The 21,416-nt window shown below is 44.4% G+C and overlaps 1 protein-coding gene across 8 annotated transcripts in view; it reads right to left on the bottom strand.

Moving 5' to 3' along the window:
- The window catches only part of ZDHHC8 (zinc finger DHHC-type containing 8), a 121,472-nt gene that overhangs the window by 13,578 nt on the left and 86,478 nt on the right, over positions 1–21,416 (bottom strand). For all 8 annotated transcript variants that reach the window (XR_001874928.1, XR_001874927.1, XR_001874929.1 and 5 more), the window contains 8 exons: positions 17,050–17,207; positions 13,804–13,976; positions 12,756–12,858; positions 9,364–9,455; positions 7,572–7,704; positions 6,569–6,686; positions 5,869–5,978; positions 1,967–3,003 (listed from right to left, as the gene is read on the bottom strand). Coding sequence is in view for 4 of the 8 variants with exons in the window: in XM_017815493.1 (XP_017670982.1) it covers positions 1,967–3,003; positions 5,869–5,978; positions 6,569–6,686; positions 7,572–7,704; positions 9,364–9,455; positions 12,756–12,858; positions 13,804–13,976; positions 17,050–17,207 (1,924 nt within the window). In the remaining 4 variants the exon portion in view is untranslated. The remainder of the gene's footprint in view (positions 1–1,966; positions 3,004–5,868; positions 5,979–6,568; positions 6,687–7,571; positions 7,705–9,363; positions 9,456–12,755; positions 12,859–13,803; positions 13,977–17,049; positions 17,208–21,416) is intronic.

Raw genomic sequence — 21,416 nt, 5'->3', positions numbered from 1 at the left:
TAATTACTTGCTTAAATGCTTTGTTGATTTAAATTAATTGCATAAACATCTGTAGGATGCGGGAGGGTTTAACTGTCACCACTACTGACCTTAAGCCAAATTGTGTCTTACAATCAGAAAGAAAATATTCAGAAAAAAAACATTTCCTAGCTAAATATTGAGATCAAATTATGTTGCTCATCTCTAAAACACGTAAGACAGGTGGATTGGTAAGACTTCTTTGTGACAGAAGACATAAACTGAATCAAGTCAGGAAGTATTCTAGGATGCCTATAATTAAAGACCATAATCCAGATGGACTCTTTAAAATAATTTCCTTTTTTCTGACCTAGTGCCAGGGAGCATGGACAACAGGCTCTCCTCAAAAGATCTTCTAAATCCAGGCTACTGCACACTAAAGCATAATGTGTCTCTTCCCCAGGATTCTTGAAGTAATTAGATAAAAACCTACAAAAGAACTTGTGTATGTTCTGGAAGTATCAGCATGACTGGGGGCTGCTGTGTCCTCAGTGTCCTCCTGCACAGGGGCTGGATGATGTCTGCAGGGCTTTGCCTCACTCCTGCACAGGGCTGGATGATGTCTGCAGGGCTTTGCCTCACTCCTGCACAGGGGCTGGATGATGTCTGCAGGGCTTTGCCTCACTCCTGCACAGGGCTGGATGATGTCTGCAGGGCTTTGTCTCACTCTCAAGTTTAAGACCAGCTCCTGCCAACAGCAGTGACCGGGGGCTGACGTCCCTTCCAGGACGGAACACTTTCTGCTGCCTGCAGACAGAGGCAGTCCCAGCTATTTCAGACCACCCTGACCTTTCCTGGAGGCCAGAGGGTTTTGGAGTTTTTGCCACTTTTTCTGTGGCAATCTGGTCTGACAGCTGCCTCCTGGAGCTGGAGCAGCAGGTCCATCCACTCCCACCAGCCCGACGTGGCTGAGCTGTGCTTCCACCAGAGAATGGAGCTGTGGGCATCTGAACCAGCAAAACACACAGACAGAGATGCAGCTAATGGGGTGATTTCATAAAACACTGCTGTGTCCCCAAACAGCTGAAATATGTAGGGACCAAATGCTAAATTTGCCTCAACAGAGTATTATCAAAGCCCTAGTTTAGTGCTGAAATCTCCTGAAGAACACAGTCTGCCTCCTGAAATGAGGCACGAAGGAGCTTGGGAATCTTAGGGGAAAGGGGAGAAGGGAAAGTCATTTGTAGTGTTACTGCCAGAGAAAATGTGCCAGGTTTACAAAGCACAGAATGCTTGTGGGAGGTTTACTTCACTAGTTTATTAAGCTATTTATTTATTAATCTAGGTACTTGACTTTAGGAACTTCAGTAAAAAAGATCCTCTGCAATGTTCTCATATGTCTGCCACTTTCTTTAACACCTGATGGGACCTGTAGCTATTTAAGCTAGACCACTTTTGCCAGACATTGTATTCTTCATAACCTCAAAGAGCTGAAGTGAATTTACAGGCTCTACCTTTTAAACAAACACAGTGTAAAAGCAGCGATAGAACCAAGAACCAGAGACTGAGAAAAAGCAAACAGCTTTTCCTATCATCATCTTTCCTAGAGCAGCAGCTGACACAGCCAGGTCTCAAACAGAGGGCAGAGAGGCAAAGGAAAGTCCACAGGTCTTCTTTCACTGAAACAGGCTCATTTTTTAAACACATATGAAGAGGAGAAAATGGCTGTCTGCCTCCTGAAAGTTAGATCTTCCAAATAATCTTTAGATAAATAATCTTTATGACTACAATTCACTGTGACTTATACAACTGACTCAAGCACCTGCAGTTCAAGCTACAGCACACGTGCTAACATTTTGTCATGATGACATTGCTGTGGGGGTGTCATGGAACTGAAGAGCACCCACAAACCTCCCACCCTCATGGCCTACAGCAAACGTGTCACCTGGGTCGTGCCTCCAGCCAAGGGCAGGTTGCCATGGCCGAGCACCCCTGGGGCAGTACGTACCTCTGTGCTCCCACTGCTTGCACCTCCGTGATTTCCACAGTGTTCACAAAGGACACAGCCTTCGGGCCTCCGTAGGAGGGTGACCTGGGCATCCCTGTGGGGGACGACGGGACCTGGTGGCCCGGGGATTTGTAGGAGCCATTGCTCACCCTGCCCTGCAGCGCCTGATGGGACTGCACGTTATTATTGGCTAAATCAGCTTGCAGAGAGGTTGTGGAAGTCCTTGGTGCTCTTGCCATTGCACTTGAGAGTGAAGACACTGAGGACTGCAGTATAGGGTTCCTTGTGCTAAAGCTGGTGGCGGCCATCAGATTGTCCCTGGACCCGTATCTCATGGCCATGCCGCGCGGGTCCTCGGACAGCGTGCTGACCTGCTGCAGGCTGTAGGAGCTGGGGGTGTCATAGACACCCGAGTCTGCGAACACCGAGTCGGGGTGCGAGTGGAGGAGCTTCTCCCTCTCTTCCATCTCCTTCCTTTCCTGGATGGAGGCCATAATTGTCTTGGAAAGGTTGTCGTAGCGCACCGGGGAGGGGTCTCGCTGGTGCGGAGCCGGAGCCCCCAGCACGGGGCTGAAGCTCTGGGGGGGCTGGCGCTGCAGGTCACTGCCCCGCAGGTGGCACATTTTGGCTGACAGATACGGGGAGTGGTACCCGACAGAGCTCACTGCAGAGTGGGCCATGCACTTCCTCCCCGAGGGGGACATGGGGTTCAGCAAACTGTCATAGGAAAGGCTCCCGTTTCTGTTGGACAGGGAATTGGGAGAAAAGATGCTTTTGTAAGGGGTGGAAGCCGCCCCTTCAGACTTTATGGGATGAAGGGGCACTTTGTCTGTCCCTCTCCTGCCAGCAGATTTCAGGCTCAGGGATCGTGAGTTGATGGCAAAAGAATCTATCTGCAGTGGGGAAGACTGATAGGTCTTGTGGAGGGAGCTCTTCCTGTAGCTGGGGATGTCCAGGCTGGGTTCAGACTGGTAATCAAGGCTCCTGCCATCCTCTTCTATCAAAGCCCCTTGGCTGTGTCCCTCCTGCAGGGTGATCTAAAACAGAGGTGAACATGAGAAACAGAAGCCAGTGTCATGTCAGTACAGGCTTGCTCTGCACAGGGAGTGCAGGGGAAGGAAAGAGCTGGAGGTCTTCTCTCAGATCCCAGCTATGACACAGGTTCATTACAAGGAGTCTCCTCAGTCCTGTTTAGCACCTGGATTAGCACCTTAGAAGCAAGGAGGAGCTATTCATACTAAGTGCTAAATAATATTGACAGTAATAGATAAGCTAATACATGGACACTGAAAACACTGAATGTGAGACCTAAACTGAGACTCAAGTCTCAGTCAAGGTAAATCAGATTGTAATCTGATAATACTGCCCTTGGAAAAACCACTGCACTTTGAGTTTTCTACAAATAGCTCTTGAGTTGAGGGATGTCTGGTTTTGTGTGCTGAGACAGAAATACTTTCTGCTTCATTTCAACACACTGGGGACCAGAACACTCTTATCCACTTTACTCTGTGCTATGAATATTCAGTAATTCTGAATTTCTGGTCATAGGTCTTCAAAATTAGGCACATAAGCTTAATTAAAGCAGAGAGGCTCCTTCCTACCATTTAGACAACAAAATGAAGCAATTTTCTCTTTTTTATTGTCTGTGCAGGAGAAAGTGGCCACATCAGAGAAGGAAACAGAGGCCATAATTTATTTATGCAATGAAAACAGATAGGACTTCACTTTGTTTTACTCTGTGAAAATTGCTTACAGTTCTGTTCACTTAAAATGCCATTCTGTGCTAAGCAAATAATTTTTGCTGTTATTTTTGAAGAAGAGTTTACCATAATGCACAATAAATTGGCTACACTGGTTCTGCAAACAGGAATTATTATCAGTCACATATTTAATCACAAATGCAGTCAACACAGGTTATTCTTTATCTAGTTTCTTTCAAAGGAAAGCTATAAAGAAAAAGCTAAATTATAAAAATCTGTTTTATTGTGAAGCTTTTAAAGGTTTTTTTTCTTTGAGTTAGAAGATAGAGAAATATGCAAAACAGCTCACTCTCTTCCAGAGCATGGTGCTAAATTTGGCCTTCTCTGGAAAAAGGAGACCAAGTGGCAGCCTGTAGAGGAGGATGAGAGAGCAAGGACGTGATTTATTTGTGCTACTTATTCTTCTGTCCCGATCCCTGTTTCCTACCAGCTTTCGCTGCTCAAAAGCAGAATCACAGTGACAAGTGAAGAAGTGCCACAGAACAGACACCAGGGCATCCCTCACCTCATCCTTCCCTCTGTGCCCTGCTCAGGCTTGGCAGACAAAGGCATGCCCTCCCATCAGCTTGCCAAGTGAACTCCACTTCAGGATATTCCCACTTGACTACCAGACAGTTGTGACTGCTATAAAATTGAACAAGTCCCCAGAGCTGGTTGTATTCACACCAGTCAGCCCACAGCAACAACACTGTTGTAGGTCAGGATTGAAACAGCAACTCAGAGTGAAGGTGCTGGACCCTGTTATCACTTCCCAGCACTGCCCAGGCTCCTGGCCTGACCAGAACCTCTCATGGATCTATATTGCATCTCTGGCTCTGGGCTGAATGAATAAAACAAGCCTGCCTTCCTTGGCTCTCTGACTTTTGGCATTATGACTCAGAATGCCATGGCTTACACAGCTCAAAATTGCTAGATGATGCCTGTAAATAGAATATTTTCAATTTGATGTCAAGCCATTTTTCATGTAATCAAGTGAAAATGATAGGATATTAAACTTTTAGGATGCAGAAACACACTGTTGTTTTTGAGTTCCCTTTCACAAGCCAATCTTTTCTGCACTAAGTGGACAAGTCCAGAGAATAAGATTTACCATTCCTACGTAAGACTAAAACTTGAACATGGTGGTAGCTGGAATTCCACCATCTATCACCATCTTTCTTTTCAAAATGGGAAGCATTCACAAAAAGCTTTCCTCACCGTTTAAGGAACATTCTTCTCACTACAGTGTTGCTGCAGACAATTATATTTCTCTACCTTATCTTCCTCTCCTTACTTCATTCAAAGCACTCCTCCCTATCACCCCCTTCTTGTTATTCCAGGGGTGACACTGGAGGGGTCGATGAAATTAATGGTAAGAAAACTGCACTGTGGGTGGTGTGTGTGTTTTAAGGGCATCTCCACTGGTGGGTGAGGACTTGGATAGGCAGTGCAAATATACAAGTTAGACCAGTGATTTTCAAACTCCTCTTCTCAGCCAAGGAATATTTTCAATAAATCCATGAGAAAATATGCTCCAAAACTCCTAAAAAAAGGAGAAAACTGTTGAAAATCCAGAGCATATCTCTCTCATTCTTTGGGCCTCAGGTTTTTTTGTAGGAGAAAATGATGCCAAGTGTTAGGAAGGTGGTTTTTTTCCATATAACCCAACTGTGTTGAAAAGGTACTAAGGAAGGTCAAATATGAGGAGTCTTCCACTAATTTTAACTAAAATATCTCTTGGGATGTTTTAAAAGTTCTTTCTGTTTTCCAAGCTGCCATCTTAAGGAATCCATGAGCATAGTGACTGTTGGCTGAGGGGTCTGATCCAGAGGAGGGCTCAGCATGCCCAGCTCCTCTGAGGGGAATGTGGGGTGGCACCTGTGTCAGGAGAAGCCAGTGGGAGGTGACACTTGTCAGCATCTCAGGATCAGGCCCAGACACTGGCCCAGCAGCAGGACAGACGTGTCACGCTCAGTAGAGGAGAGCTGTGACATCAGCCCTGTGTTCATGGGGAGCACAGTGACAATAATGCAGTGTCACACAACAGTGCCACGTGTCCTGATTAAAACTCTGACACTCTGACACTCACTGGGGCCCAGCAGGGAGTTCATCCCCAGCTCCACACTGCCCTGGCTGGGAGCAGACACTGCCAGGCTCACTCACCTGCTCGGCCGTGGCGTGGTAGTGAACTTTGGGGTTGTTGCTGAAAGCGGGTCGGTACTTGTACATGGCAGGAGTGGGGGGGCTGATGAGTTTGGGTGAAAGGCCACCTTCTGCAAAAGAAAAAAAAAAAAAAGGACTTTCTGTTAGAATGGGTGTGGACAGAAAGCTACCATCCATCATTCCTCCCTGTCCGTGGTCCTCCACAAACAGATCTGCTCTGGGAAGAACAAAACTCGCAGTACTTTTATGCAGAATTCCACAAAAATCAAGGAGCCCCTGTGGAAGTAACAGCACATTGCTGCCAGATCAGCAAGGTAATGGGAAGAAGAAACAAGGTATAGTATGTTAAGTGGGGTGACATATTTTGGTGAGTAGTAATTTAGCCTAATTCGAAAACTAGATCTTTGGGCTGAAATCAGCTACTGGATTTATCTTGAAAAAAAAAAAAAAGGTTTTTCTAATAGCATCAAGATGTTAAGTAAAACTGATAGAAATATCCAACCTAGGTTTGAATTAACCACTTCAAGCTGACTTTTCTCTCCCTTTCCTGCTGTAAAATTCCCTAGCTTGGAACTCCTATAAATAGAAAAAAACCTTCACCCAGGTCCCGTTAATGTTTTGAAAGAATACCACAGGTTTTTTAAAGAGGCTGAAATATTTTCTTATTAATAAAAATAAAACACTGATCATGCAACTGTACCTTCACTGGCACCCAGCTGCCCTTTTAGCTCTGAGTACTTGCTTGGATCTCCTTTGGGTGGGAGAGGTGGTTGGCCCTCCATACTTTTATCCTCCAGACCTTCCAGGCTAATTTTAGACTGAAAATGATTAAAAAAAAAAAATCAATCATTGCATGAAACTTGGTTAAGCAACAGCATGTGTCAGAGTGCTGGATGTATCACAGAACAAGAACTACCCATACCTGTAATGACAAGCAGGATTTAGCATCCACTGCAGACAAGGACATGTCAAATCTGCACTGTCATAACAAGCCAGTATAATTTTAACTGCACTATGCTGGTCTACTTGGCATGCTAAATACCATTATCATCACACTAGTTCATATGTGGTAGAAGACAATGGTGTTTTCTAGCATTTTTCAGCAGCTTTCCAGGTAGCTCTCAGCAAGCAACTTTCCAAAGACTGTAAGAAGTAACTATCCACAATAATCTTGCAAGTTGGCTTCTTTTGAATCTACTGCTTTCTACAGGACTAAACAAATCCTTCTCTCTATTCATGCCAGAAGAAAGTGAAGAAAGAAGAGGAGATAAGAGAACTCAGCTTCTGAGTCAATATTCCTTTCACTGGACCACAAGCGTTCTTCCAGCCTGGAAGCTCAGAACATTCTTTGAAACAGAAAAGCTGACCTGATGGTACAGGGTTCATTAAAATTAATTTGAACATCAAGAGATGACAACTCTTGGGACAGAAAACAACCACTGCAAAGAACAGCCACCTCTGCCAAGAGAAGCCCAGAGGCTTTCCATTCTAGAGCTGCCTGTTACCAACTGCTCCTGGATCAAGAGCTGCTGCTGCTGAACCTGGGTTACCTTCAGAGGATGAAGTATATGACAAGACTCAACCTCTGTCACCTTCTCCAAGAAATGCATCATCACCTCAAAGAGATCTGTCAATGACAGACTCATTCCCATATCCCTTGATAACCCCTGCCCTTCCAAAGCAGCTCCTGAAGGCTGCCTCACCTTGCTCCGGTTGAGGTTGGCTTGGATCCCATTGTCACTGATCTTCACTGTGATCTGTCGCTCAGATAAATCAGGTCTGAGGAAAGGAGGCTTCACACTCACAGCTTGCTTCTTCTTGGGCTCCACTACGTACCTGATTCATTGGGCAACAGTCATCATTAAAATAAACAATAATCTAAGAACGAGGCTTAGAGACAAGCAAATCTTCCTGCTTCCAGGTTATGATTTAAGAATGTGTCAGAATCTAGGTAAGCAACCTCCATTTATTTCAACAGATGTCATAACTGAACAGCAGTAAAAAGATCAATGGGGCTTTTTTAGTGAGCAAAAGGAGAGGATGCAGTAAAAAGCACAATTTTTAAAGCACTGGTGGACAAGAGCATGAAGAGAGTAAGAGAGGCCTATCACCAACAGAAGTGACTGACCAGATCTCACCCAGTGAACATGAACCAGCTGCCCTGCAGTGGGAGTCCAGGACTGGGGGAATAAGACCCAGCATGTGGGGAGTTACCATGGAGAAGATGATGTGCTGCCAGTTCTAACTTACCACGTGGTGACTTGTTTCTGAGGCATGTTTAGTGTTCAAATAAATGGAGGTAACAGAGGCAGACAGGTCTGTAGGAAGCAAGAAATCTATAGGGAAATGGCTGACTTCAGATCTCTAATTTCTTTCCAGTGGAACAGAATTCTGTAAGTGAAAGTGGTCAGTGGCTGTACAATGCTTAAACATCAAGACACACACCAGCTTTCTCTGGGTTTTGTAGTGAACAGGACATTCTAGTAGTGATGGCTCAGTGATTTCAATATGCAGGACAATGTGAACAGGTCTTCACCAAACAGTAAAGTCTTGCTTGCTACAATTCTGTGAATAGCCACAATGATGGTACTTACACCCCTCTCTTAATAGGAGCGCCTCACAATTTCTAATATCTGGCTCTTCTAATGTATCTTGACCTGATTTTCATGTTTTGATAAGTTTGAGAAGCAGCTACTTCAGTGTCTTTACATTAACACATGTAGCAATCCTTTAGGACTTACCTGTTGCATAATAAAGGGGGGGAAAAGGCAGATAACAGTGTCAGGGTCTGGAACTGCTCAATACCCTGAAAAGGCTCAAATAAGTCTTGTAGTAAGATTATTAACACGTTTGCAGGCTGGACAGCTCAGCAGCTAGGATATTTATAGTCCATCTGATCGCCTGCATTAAGATCCTGATTTCAAAATGTGGCACAATAAATCCATTTCCCCAAAAATAGAAAGCCATTAATAAAATCCCAAGTTCCGTGATGTAGACCTCACTGATGATCTGTTTTATGATAATGAAAGTGCCAGTGAGATTGAAAACCACAGAAGACTTAAATTAGATTTAAGTCTTAAGGAGAAAGGCTGATTTTAGCTTCCTTCCTTTTCTCCAGCAGACCGGACCTTGACTGCACGGTGTAAGAAGTCGTGTGGGGAATATGACAACATATGGAAACCTCCCTTGTTACTGATATGGACAAACAAGTTATTGAAGACAAAGGTATCAGCTCTTGGCATAATTTGACATGCTCATTCCAAATAAGTATTTTTGGGATAAGGGTTGTGAATTACATGAAGAAAGCTTGGACAGGTCACAGCCATGCAAGAGGGAAGAGCCACCACAGAGCTCTGCCTTCAGGACTGTTTTGCTTTACTTTTCTCTTATTTCATCAATGATCTTTGGCTTGTGAGCCCAACCAAGCACATTTTCTGCCTCTGTCCCAACAACTGCTCTGCCTCCCTCACTCCCAGTTGCCAGTGTTTCTCCTACCTGGGAGCCAAGGGGCTGCAGAGCACGTGTTCCACGTTCCCACAGCATCCTCGGGTGAAAGGATTCACTCCCCCGCGGAATTTACCTGTCACCTGGAAACACAGTCAGGACAGTGCTCAAACCTCTGCTTATATCAAAGTCATCATCCAACCCTCAGAAAGCCAAGAACAAGTCTGCCTTGCTCTGACCCTTCTGTCCTTCCCAAACAGATCATGTTACTTTGAATGCTGCACTTCCTCTCTCCAGCTCTAACACATCACCTCCGTCAGCTAATTCCAGCCAGGAGGCACTCAAATGAAGATCCTTCCCAAAAGGACAGTGTGCTCAATGTGACTGGGTTTCAAAGTGCATATGTTCACCTCTCCATGCTGCTCCTGCCTGGATTTGTGCCTGCTCTCAGCCAAACAGCCCTTTTTGGCTCCTTTCATTCCCGTCACTTCCACTCCTCTGCCTTGGCAAGTCCTCTCCAAACCAACCGGAATGTCAAATCCACGTTTGTAATGCTGGATGAGAGCAATGTTTCCTCTCTCTCAGATCCCCTCCCTAGCAGCAATCAGTACAAATCACTGCTTTATGCAGGAGGGTGCCAGAACTCCCTGGTGATTACAATGTTTGCTTGGAAATGAGCACGTTTAATAAAAGCCAAGCCTCGTTAGACTGGAGGGATCCATCCAAGGCTTCACAAGCATTATAAAGAGTTTGTACTCTACAGAGAGATACTGGAAAGTAACCATATGGGGACCGATCCCAACAAAGCCAGGGAGATTAATAGTGGTTGCCTCTAAAAGCATTACTGTTGCTGTTTGCATGTAAGGCTTTTTAATCAGCTCGTAGTTCTGATGGAGCAACAAGTTTACAGAGTACCAGAAATACTTTAATTACTTTCACATGAAATAACACAATTAAGTCACTTTCACAATTAAGTGACTTTGCAATATATTCTGCTGGCATTGTTGATATAACATAAAACTCTTGAAAAGGCCAAGAGAGATATGTTGGAAGTTCTGAGAGTTGGAAGAGTAACCTGATGACTAAAACATGGGCCTGGGCTCTTTGGCACATCTGCATTCAATCCTAGGCTTAAGCTGAATTGTGCCAGATGCTGGCAAAGCATTTTATCTCTCTGTGCTCATTTTCTCAAACACAATAAAAATAAAATTTCTCTAACTCACAGATTACAGTACTAATTATATCAATTTGGTTTCTAAAGTAGTTTGAAATCCACTGATAGAAAGCAGTCTCAGAAGGAAGGATATTTATTTACTCTATTCAGAAACTAAAAATACCAGGATATAAGCAGATGTTGGACTATGGGTTATTTTGATTCCATAAAAGAATTTCAGAGGCATTCAGAAAGCTCACAAACATCTAAACTCAGCCACTATGCACATTTAAATCACAGTCTGCCTACTACGAATGCTCAGAACAAACTCTGGAATGAACAAATACCAAAAATTTGCAGCAAAAACTCAAAAATGTCTGTACCACTGGCCTAAAAAATGTACTGGGAAAAGAGGACAAGTGAAACAGAGCATATTGCAACTGGAAAGCTGACAACAAATAGCTACCAGTGCAAGAAAAGAGAATCAACACTGGCTGTAGGAAAAAAGTGAATGTTTTACAACAGTGGCAAATCCAGGAGCAGATCTCATATCCATCACTCCTGGTCTGGTGCTCTAATTGCTTAGATATACTTCCTTTGAAAGGGACCTGAAGGCTGGGAACATCCATCTTTCAGTTACAGATAGTCACTACATATGACTAAACAGAAATTAAGACCAGATCATATTTAATTTTCAGAATGGCACGGGAAGATAAATTAAATCTCAAGTGGTTCGGTAGCTCGGGAAACCAATCCAAGCTAGGATACATTTTCTAACAGTTGTTTCAATCAAGTTAAATGAGAAATTCTCAACCTTCCCAAATGTTACTGCAGCCACAAAGACAAGAAACTAAATTTTAGTTTTTTTGAAGTTAAATTTTTCCTTCTTCCTCAGCCTAAAATTTTCATCTCTGCACAAAGACAAGCCTAAGGCAAACCACGATTTGGGCCAGGAGTCCAAAATGCCCTGAGTTCTCATGCTACTATCGTAAGCACTATCAAGCCTAATACTTGGCCAAAATCAATTTTAAAATGAAGAGCAGATGATTCTGAGCAGGATAGAGAGAAGCATTTGGAGATGACAGCTATGGAAGCCTGCTTTGTTCAAAGGCCATGTTAGGCAACCGTTCAGGATGACTTCAGACTCCTTGCTTATGTAAACCTCCCCCACTATTGTGGATAAGAGTTTTTATTGTCTCTGGTGGGACAGGACACAATGCCATCTCAGTTTACAGGGCCTGGCCTCAGACAGATGTCTCCAGTGGCAGCCCTGCAGCTCCACAGGCAGGAAGCCAGCAGCCCCCAGGACTGCCAGGACAGCTCAGGGTGAGCTGCAGAGCACCCATGGGTGCAAGGGCAGCAAAAACACATCTGAAAAAGAAACAAACCACAAGGGAAAGGAAGTATGATGGGGCACAAAAGGTGACAAAAGCCCCGATGTGAGGGGTGCTTTGGAGCTGGAGCTGTGGCAGGGTAAGGCACCAGAATGCACACAGTTACTGAGCCTGAGGAACGTGGCTGGAAGGGCTGTGTGAGCTGGCTGGCAGTGCCTGCCCCAGTGCAAAGGGTGCCCTCAGGAACAGCCAGGACGTGCCACTGACCCCAGACTAGATCTGTCACCCACACCCAGCCATCCATGTGCACATGTGGGTCTGATCACCCCCACAGGGGCTGTGCATCATGGACACTGCAGGACCTGCACGGGAACTCAGGTTTTACAGCCTGTTTGGCACAAGATGCTGTGTTGGCACTTGGTTTGGAGAAGCAAAACAAGTTGGGCACAATCGTGCCGAGTGTGTGTGTGCTCATACACAGGACAACAAGAGAGAGACAAAGAGCTAACTCAGACCTTATTATGTGCAGTGTGGGCTTGCTGGGGGAGTTCAAAATATCAGGAGACAGGGCAAAGGCATGATTTAATCTTTTCCTTTCTTTCTTTCACTCAGTCTCATGGATTGTTCAGTCTGACTCATAAAATTTGAACTTCTGGGGTGGATGGTATTCACCACATAAAACCTATTTCAAGGCCATGAGTGGATTCTAAATGATAAATAAGCCTAGGATGATTCTCTGTGGCTAGAAAGGGGAAATCTTTGCCTGTAGTGCATTAAAAAAAAAATCTGAAAATAAAAAAAAAATTGGCAATCTTCCTAGATCTTCACAAAAGCTCCAGTAAGAGTGTTACTGCTAAGATTTGGATAATTTTTTTTCTTTACCCAAGCTGACTTGCTGACTTTCCTTCCCAACTCCATAGCTCAGCCACAAACACAGAGAAGGGGTTGCTTCTTACCTGTTCATTCGTTGTGCGCCCTCGGGCCACCAGAACTATGTGGAAGCCAGTGAGACCAATGACTGGGATAAAGAACAACCCAGCCACACACATGACAGCCATCCTGCATCCAAGAGTTAAAGAAACTGGGATGACTGAGGGCAAAAGAGGCTGTGAAAGACAGAGAGAGGAAAAGGAGAGAACGAATATTGGAAACAAGGAGAGTATCGGAGTCACAGAATGGGGTGGGTTGGAAGGGATCTTAAAGATCATCTCATTCCACCTCCTGCCATGGGCAGGGAAACCTCCCACTATCCCAGGTTGCTCCAAGCCCTGTCCAACCCGGCCTTGGACACTCCCAGGGATGGGGCAGCCACAGCTTCTCTGGGCAACCTGTGCCAGGGCCTCACCACCCTCATGGTGAAGAATTTCTTCCTCATATCTAATCTATGCCTGCTCTCCCTTGTCTTGTCACTCCAGGCCCTTGACCAAAGTCCCTCCCCAGCTCTCCTGTAGCCCTTTTAAGCAAGGCTAACTAAACTTTATCTCAAGGTTAAGTCCATCTGCTCCTAGTCTGGGTCCTTACCCTTGAGTTGGTAAAAAGTACTGTGAACTCATTGAGTCTGGCTCTGACCATCCTGTAAGGAATGCTCTGCACTGCTCCAGTAAGAGCAGTGACACCCCTCAGAGCACTACACCAGCAGGCAGGGGCTGCTCCCAGAGCAAACTCTGCTCTAGAATACAGTGAAGGAGTTTTAAACACAGTAAACAGCACCCAGCAGCTCTGAGTCACACCTGACTGTGAGTAAAATTCAGGGAGGCAGCATATCCTTCTGCGGGGTTGTCATGACAAAGACTGAGACAGACAAAAGGTCAGCCACAGTTTCTGGAGTGAAGGATGTGTACACACCACGATGGGGACAGGGGGAAACCTGCACTGGGCATTTCCAGGAGAGGAGCACTGGGGGACCAGGAGAGGCCCCAGCAGCTCCAGGAGGACAAATCCTCAGTCTTTCTTTCACATTTTCCTCAGTCACCGGCAGTCTTGGAAGACCAAGGAGAAGGATACGTGATGGTGGTGTGGGCTGCTCCCAGCTTTTCCATGTGGTTCAGCACGAAGATGAGCCCGAAGGTGAACACTCCAACCATGTGTGTACTTAAGGACAGCAAGAAGAGAAAAAAATAGCGGTAGTTCCTCCGTCCTATGCAATTGTTGACCCATGGGCAGTGATGGTCAAAGTCCTTGTAAAGAAAGGGAGACACAGGGAAAAATATCCAAACAGTGAAAGAAAATACATTGTCTTAGAGATGAATCTAAACCCCTGTCATGTAAAATTACATCAGACTAGTTCTGCAGCTTTACAAAATGCTTGACTATCTTTGTAAGACTCTTTTTAGGACCACATTGTTTCACTGTCTATGGATGGAGAGGTACTTGAGTGTTTATGGGGTTTGAAGAGAGGATATATTAAAAAAAAGAGTCTATTTATCTGCTAGCAGCAGAAGCCCTAATTTTTTATCATCCTTAGCACGAGTCAATTACAATGAAGTTATTATAACCTAGAATGGTTTCAAGATGCAATACTGCTGCAGAATTCCCTGCCCCACATTTCAGTATTTATATATCACTGAATTAATCCACTCTAAACAATGGACATCACCAAATATACTTTTTTTACCAAGCAGATCCACAAAGAAAAGCAACAGCTGGATCAGACACAGGCAGAGTTCTGCACAGGTTCATTTACAGTTATGAACCCAAACCTGACTATTTGTCTCAGACAAAAGACCGAATGCCTTTTAACAGGAGATTTAATAATGAGGGCAAGCCAGAGACACCTTTCAGAGGCCTTTACAGAGTTCTGTAAGCATGTAAATCCACTGTCTTCAATGGGATTATTCTTGACGTGAGGACAAGATCAGGTGCAAGAAATAACCCCTTCTTACCTCTGTGTTCTGCAGAACAGACATTACACACTCCCTGCATCAGCAAGAGAACTGTTTATTTGCTTTGTGGTAATGCTGTTTTTAAACACTGCTCAATGGTGGTTTGATATTTCTAAGTTTTGCACAATGTATTTACCAAAAATTTACAAAATACAAGAAAATGGATTAGAGCTTTCTCAAAGCACATTAAAAAATGGCAGGGGCAATTTAATAAAGATCATTTCTGGCTATATCTGAAATGCTGACACAACATCTGGTTGTATGCAGCCCAAAATACCTATGGAGTATGAAACTCTAAGTACCCACTGCAAACATTTCAGTAAAGAAAACAAAAATCTGACTACTTCTGTCACAGATCCATTTTTGGCTCCCTCTGGTAACAGCAGGCTTTAGGCTTTAACTGTTTTTATTTCTGCAAGTGTTGTCTGCTTTTGTTGTTTGTGCATTTTTATCAAATTAGTTCAAAAGTTTTATATTTGGGAAAAGAATTTTTATTGTACATTCTAGGCTGAAACTGAAAGCACAAGAATTACAACCCTGAGTGGGTTCCATGGGAACATCAGCAGAGAGGCTCCCACTGCCATCTCAGTGCTGGCCTAAAATAGACAGGTGAGTGGAAAATAAGCATCACAAGAATCAATAAAACATGCTGTTTAAGACCATGATTTATTGATTCAGAAGTCATTAATGCTTTTTGCCTATATTCCTCCACAGCAGTCATAATTAAATTACAAGCAGAGCTTCTTACTTGTGCCCCAGAATAGCAGGGAATGTTCAACTGACCTGACTATCAATAGAATTTCTGGAGGGCTACCCAGAGTCACCTTGCCTTCTGCTATTTTCTGCAGGTTCCCTTTGGATTCTCTCCCCTGTTCATTGCTGCTGCAGAACTGACTCCATGGAGGCTTTATGGCAGCATGAAACTTAAGTGTTTATACCACTGAGTTTTGAGTAATCTTTTCCTCAGAAAACTTCATTTGTTGCAAATGAATTTTTATGCTGAGCCACTGGGGAAGGCGGAAGGAAGAAATTCCATGGGACAACTGAGAATTTACCATCATCTAAACAATCCTCAGGATCTCGAATTAGTGAGAGCATTTCTGTTTTAAAACCAGGAATACATGATTCAAGTTTTCTACAAAAAAATCCAGCTCTATTTAACAATTCACAGCAGCCTAAACAAATTGTGTGTCACCACTTATGAATAGCTGTGGCTATTCCCCTCTACCCAGGGACCTTGGCAGCCCTTACTCTCAGGCTTCTGAAATCCCACATCCTTCCAAAGCCTTCCAGAACAGGACAGCCTTGTCCTATTTATCGATGGTTCCCAGGCACAGCACTGCTTCCAGATAATTATAACTTAGATATATATTGCCCTGAAGGAGAAAACGACTGACACAAGATAAATCCAGGCAGCCTTTCTCTCACATGTAACTGTGCTGCTTTCTTTGGGACTATTCCCTTGCTTATGGCAAAGAGGATTAGGACAAAGGTAGTGTGTACAGCATTCCAGCTGACTCGGGGATTTTTTCCTTCTCTGATTAGCAATTCCTTTCATTTTAATGGCACAGCTGAATATATTTTAGACATATTAAAGATTTCATCTTTCTATTGAAAAAAAAAATAGACCTTGCAGCAGAAATGATCCTTAAGAAGTGAAATTTTTAGCTCAGCAATAAAAAGTGTCCCCTGGCAATACACTGCAGTGAGTACAGGGCTCTGCACTTACATGTTTGGGAGATTCTGTAGCCCAGAAGCACATTTACTGTCAGGGGTTATTTTTTAAAAATCCCTGTGACTCACCCAGACCTTAAGGGTATCGAGAATCAGGAAAGTCCCATAATTCAGAGCAACCAACACTGGAAACATGAATGAGTTCATAGTCTGAGCTGGGGTGTTGAAACAATGGGCTCCTTCCAGTGAGTGGAGAACCACTCCCTGAATCCCGGGTTTGGTTCTCTTAAAGCTCACACACCGTTCTTCTCTGTCCACTAATGCAGTCATCAGTTTGCTCCCAATTAAATGATGAGCCCTAAGCTCACACAGACAAGTTACAACGGTTCACCCTGAATTTCCTGCTCTCCTGAACTCTGCCTCTGAACTGACTCTCCCATTCACCCCTTGTTTTACACTCACAATCCCATGGCTACTTCAAGGAAGACACAGCCAGCATTATAAATGTTCATTCTGATTAGCCCTGGTGACAAAGCTGCCATCAAGCTGTGTATGTAGCACACACAACTGAGGGCTGTGCTTCAAAGGGCACTACCCAGGAGGAGTCCAGCAACAAGGCCACAGCTGTGAACCTCCAAGGAGTGGAATGCTGGGGGAAGCCCCCAGCTGCATGCCCAGGGTGCCCGGGTGCTACCTCGACACAGTTGTCGCAGACGCTGCAGTGGGAGCAGCGCGGGGGGCGGTAGAAGTGGCAGGTGGCACACCACTTCATCCGAACTTGGATCCCTTTGATCTCCACGTTCTTGTAGAGCGGAGCTCGGAAGTCGTCATCTTTGTCCTCATCTTCATCTGCTGCTCAAGGCAAAACTAAAAGTTAGCAGAAATAAAAGGGAGCAAAGAGAAAAGAGCTCATCCTGTCGGTATCCTGGATGCAGGGGCACTGCCCAGGCTCCGTAGCTTGTCAGAGCAATCCCAGAGTGGGGAGTGATGGGCTGTCAGAACCCCCCAGTGAGCAGGGCTTGTGTGGGCACCTCCCCAGGGGGCTGTGCAGCCTGACCACCAGTCTCTGGGCAGAGAGAGGGGTCTGAGTCCTGTCTTAGCCACCATTTACAACCTGAATGAGTAAGATGAGGTGCAGCACAGAGTCAAGGAGGGGGCAGAAACCACCCCAGCCCTGGTTGTGAGAAGTTCTGCTGCATCCATTTGGGATTAATTCAATGCCAGCCTATGTGCTAGCTCATCAGCACATAATGGGAAACAAATTACAGAGGCATATATTAGAAGAATGTTGTGCTAGCTCAAACCCCCCAAATCAACTCAGATGACCCTCAATCATCCCAAAGACCTGTTGTTCCAGGGAGTGTGAGGCCACAGTGGGATAGCCACGTGCCCATGAAAAGTCCTTGCATCAGTGCTTACTCCTGTACAGCATGGCCTGTGCTCACCTCCACACTGCCCACCTGGAACACTCGTGCTTCAGGAACAGTAAGGAACTGGGAAGATCCCACCTCTCTCAAAGGCAGCACAGTTTACTGATCTGAGCACAGCACTCGCACTCAGGAAGTCCTGTATTTTAATTTTGTCCCCCTGTGGCCCTGAGCTACTCGTTTAGCCTCTCTTTGCCATAAGTAAGATGAGGATGACATTATCACAGTCACCTCATTAGGGACAATGCAGAGGGCACATGGTTTATCATCTCAGCCAAGCACTGCCCTGTTTAAGAAAAGAGCCCATTTAAAAATAAATGCACAAAATAAAAGATTGTCTGTAATAGACAATTATTGGGAAGAAGATAAAAAATATGAGAATGATGTTCATGAAAGTTCATCTTTTATTTTAGATTCCTGTGATCTTTATTTGTTTCCTCTTGACAGAGAAAATCTAAGAAGCTCACTTCTATTTAACACCTGGTTAAACATTATAGTGCAGCTGGCATTGGTTGACTGGCTCCAAATTAGGTGGAATTTGATAATATTGTCCCAGCGGGGCATCAATTACTGTCACTCACTTCTATATTAAATCTTCTCTAGATGTGTTATCATGATCCAATTTCCATTGACTTCAGAGGGAATTTCTCCCTTCACTTAGACGAGCTTGGGATCTGGCTCAGCTACAGTATTTATCTTGCAGGAGTATTCTCTGGATTAACGTTTGTGTGTGGAAGCAGAGTGCTGTACTGGCACCATTCCCTATAATTTTCCTTCATAACTAGGCAGTGGGACTCAGAGAGAGCTAGACTCTAAATCCCTGAGGCACTTCTATAAATACAGTCTGTAGGTTCTTCAATACCATTATAAACCTACCCATGCTGTGTAATACATGTGGGCAGATGAAAACAAGACATTAGAACAGTCGAACCATTTAAGCTCTTTGTAAAAAGCCTGACTATGCAGACAAAAAGTCTGTACATTCCATATACCTGCGTGCATTTAAACACGTTGCTCTCGCAGATTTCACAAACAGTTCAAGAGTTTGTGTAAAACAGATTCACATCAAAAATACTGAAAGCCACTTTGTAGTTGGTATAATTAGCCAGCACTGAACACTGCCAGTCTCAACCTAGACTGTAAATCAGACTTTTCAGGGCAGCTCCAATTTCAGTCACTTCACACTTCCTTTCCTTCTCGTTCATTTTGGTGTATTACCAGCAATTCACTCACAGAGCCAGTCCTGATTCACACCAGAAACATTCAGAGAGCCACCAAATTAAAAATATTCAAAAATGAGTAATGGCTCTGGGAGTTTGAATGAGGCCCTCTTCAACAGGCTGGGTCTCCACAGCCCAAGTTCTATCATTTCCCCCCACAGCCAAGTTCTATCTGCAGAGAACCTGCAAGCTCATATGACACAGCCAGAAATGGGCTTATTTCCAGTTTTCAGGGACCTGAGCAGAAGAATACACTGACAGAGGAATGTATCTTACTACACAGATTCTCATACTTGGATCCACTGACACAGAGCAGACAAAGCTCATGTTTTTATAACATACCTTAGGATTTGTGGTGGCTTCCTTAAAGGAATCCTGTGATTTCATTAGAATCTCAGCTTTTGTATTGCTCACTTGTTGTGTTGGTTTTGAAGTAAATTCCTAACTATTAGAAATGTGCTAAGAAGTTTGAAAACCAACAAGACTAAACCTAATTTCAAAACCAGAAAGCAAACAGACCGATTGTATATTCATTTTGAATCACTCCTACAACCCCTGAACTCCTGGCAGTGGCAGCCCTGCGGGTGGCAGGGGGTGGTGATAAGCTTTCTTCACATGCACACTTGTGATCTGAAATAACATCTTCTCCTCTTCCTTCCCAGCACTAGTATTTATAGTCTTTTCCATCTTTTGCCTTACCAGTTTGCTTCCTTCACACATCTAAACTCCTACTCCATCACTTTCTTCCAGGAAGAATGCACCCCCTTCCTCGTCCTTTCCCCACTGCCCTTGTTTCCAGCACCTTCCACACAAAGCACAGGCACAGCACAGAGATAAAAGGCCAAGGCCACAAGGGAAGAGAAAGAGCCACAAGAGTGGTGAGCTCCAGGAGTTCCTTCTCTTCCTGCTTTGCTCCCTTGTGTGAAGGGAGGTGGAAGGGAGAGAAGGTGATGAGGGAGTTTCTACTTGATCTCCCTGGGTGTTTCTTCTTTAAACATGAAGCCCAAAATGAAGAACCTGTTTGCAAAAGGGAGCTGGAGAAGTGCAAAGGAAGGTCTGAACTGCCAACACCCCCAGCCCTGCTCACTCCCAGGGCAGGGGGATGTCTGGCTGCAGGCTTTGCTCAGAGGGAACTGCCCTGCACACAGATGCTGCATTCTCAGCCAGAGATCTTCAGAACTGAACATCTTTATTTAATCTTTCCTCCTACCAAAGGCAAAGAGCACTGATGCCTTTAATAACCTCACATCCCACACAGGTTTAATTAACACCTGCTATCCCTGCTGAGAGGAAGAAACTAAAAAGTCCAGGAAACTCCTTAAAAGCTCTGTGTGCTTGAGTTCTCTTCAAACTCACTAGCATTTGTACCTTTAAGCACCTATACACTGAATACCTTGATCTTGCACAAGTGACTGAATCTTGCCTTTGCCTGAGTTTGCCTTTACATACAATTATTTGCTTAACTGGAGTGCTGCAACACTTAATCAGGAGTTCAGAAGCTTCAGCTGAAAGGAATGGCAGACAGATGCTTATCATTAGACTGGGCTACCTGGTGAAAATTGGCACTTGCTATTCAGGGAAGCCAGCAGGACAAGTACCTCGTTCTTGTCAGGTAGCAATTCAAAATAGATATTGAATTCAGTGAATAGAGGTGAAAAAGCATAGCTTGCAGATAGCACAGACCCACTGGTTTATAGAGACTGCCTAGAGCAGTCTCTGCTGCAAACTGCATGAGAATAATTATTGGAAGACAGATAAAATGAGGTGATAATTCTCTCATTAGGATGTGTTAAAGGAGATAGCTGCACTGTGGCTCCCACTACAAAAGCCAAGCGATCTTTATCCTATTTAATCAGCTGTGAATCAGTACTAATTTAAGCAGGAATATATTTCTAAATGTATGCATTTTTAGACACTCTAAGGCAAGCCTTAATCATTATCTTTTTTAGTGCTCAATGCTTTTGCATTTCTTTTAAGGTATTCTGGAAAGTCTGCTTTGATGAAAGTTTAGCCTCTGCCATGCTCTGCTACCTATTGTGAAGACAGTGACTTAAATCCAATGTGCCAGCATGACACAGGGGATAGCAATCAAAATCACATCCCTCAGGAGAGCTACTCAAGGAGAACCATCCGAAGCAACCCTGTGCCCCCGACTGCCAGTCTGAGCAAGTGCAAGGCCAACTGACACCTCTGAGCTCAGAAGAGAGTTGGAGGGTACCCAGCACTTCACTGCCATCCCACCTCTACTGCCAGCTGAGAATAACAGAATAAGAAAGAATATAAGAAAAACAAAGGGGGATTAGTTAGCAACTAGTGTGTTTGGGGGGCCTCTGGTGGTCTAGTGGTTAGGGTGCAGGACTCTCACCGCTGCGACCCGGGTTCGATTCCCAGCCCCCCGGGCAGATGGAGCTCGT

The sequence above is a fragment of the Lepidothrix coronata genome, unplaced genomic scaffold (genome assembly GCF_001604755.1).
Source record: "Lepidothrix coronata isolate B3197 unplaced genomic scaffold, Lepidothrix_coronata-1.0 Scaffold51, whole genome shotgun sequence".
Lineage (NCBI taxonomy): Eukaryota > Metazoa > Chordata > Aves > Passeriformes > Pipridae > Lepidothrix > Lepidothrix coronata.
The sequence above is the reverse complement of the archived record's forward strand: the minus strand, read 5'-3'. Positions and strand labels throughout refer to the sequence as shown.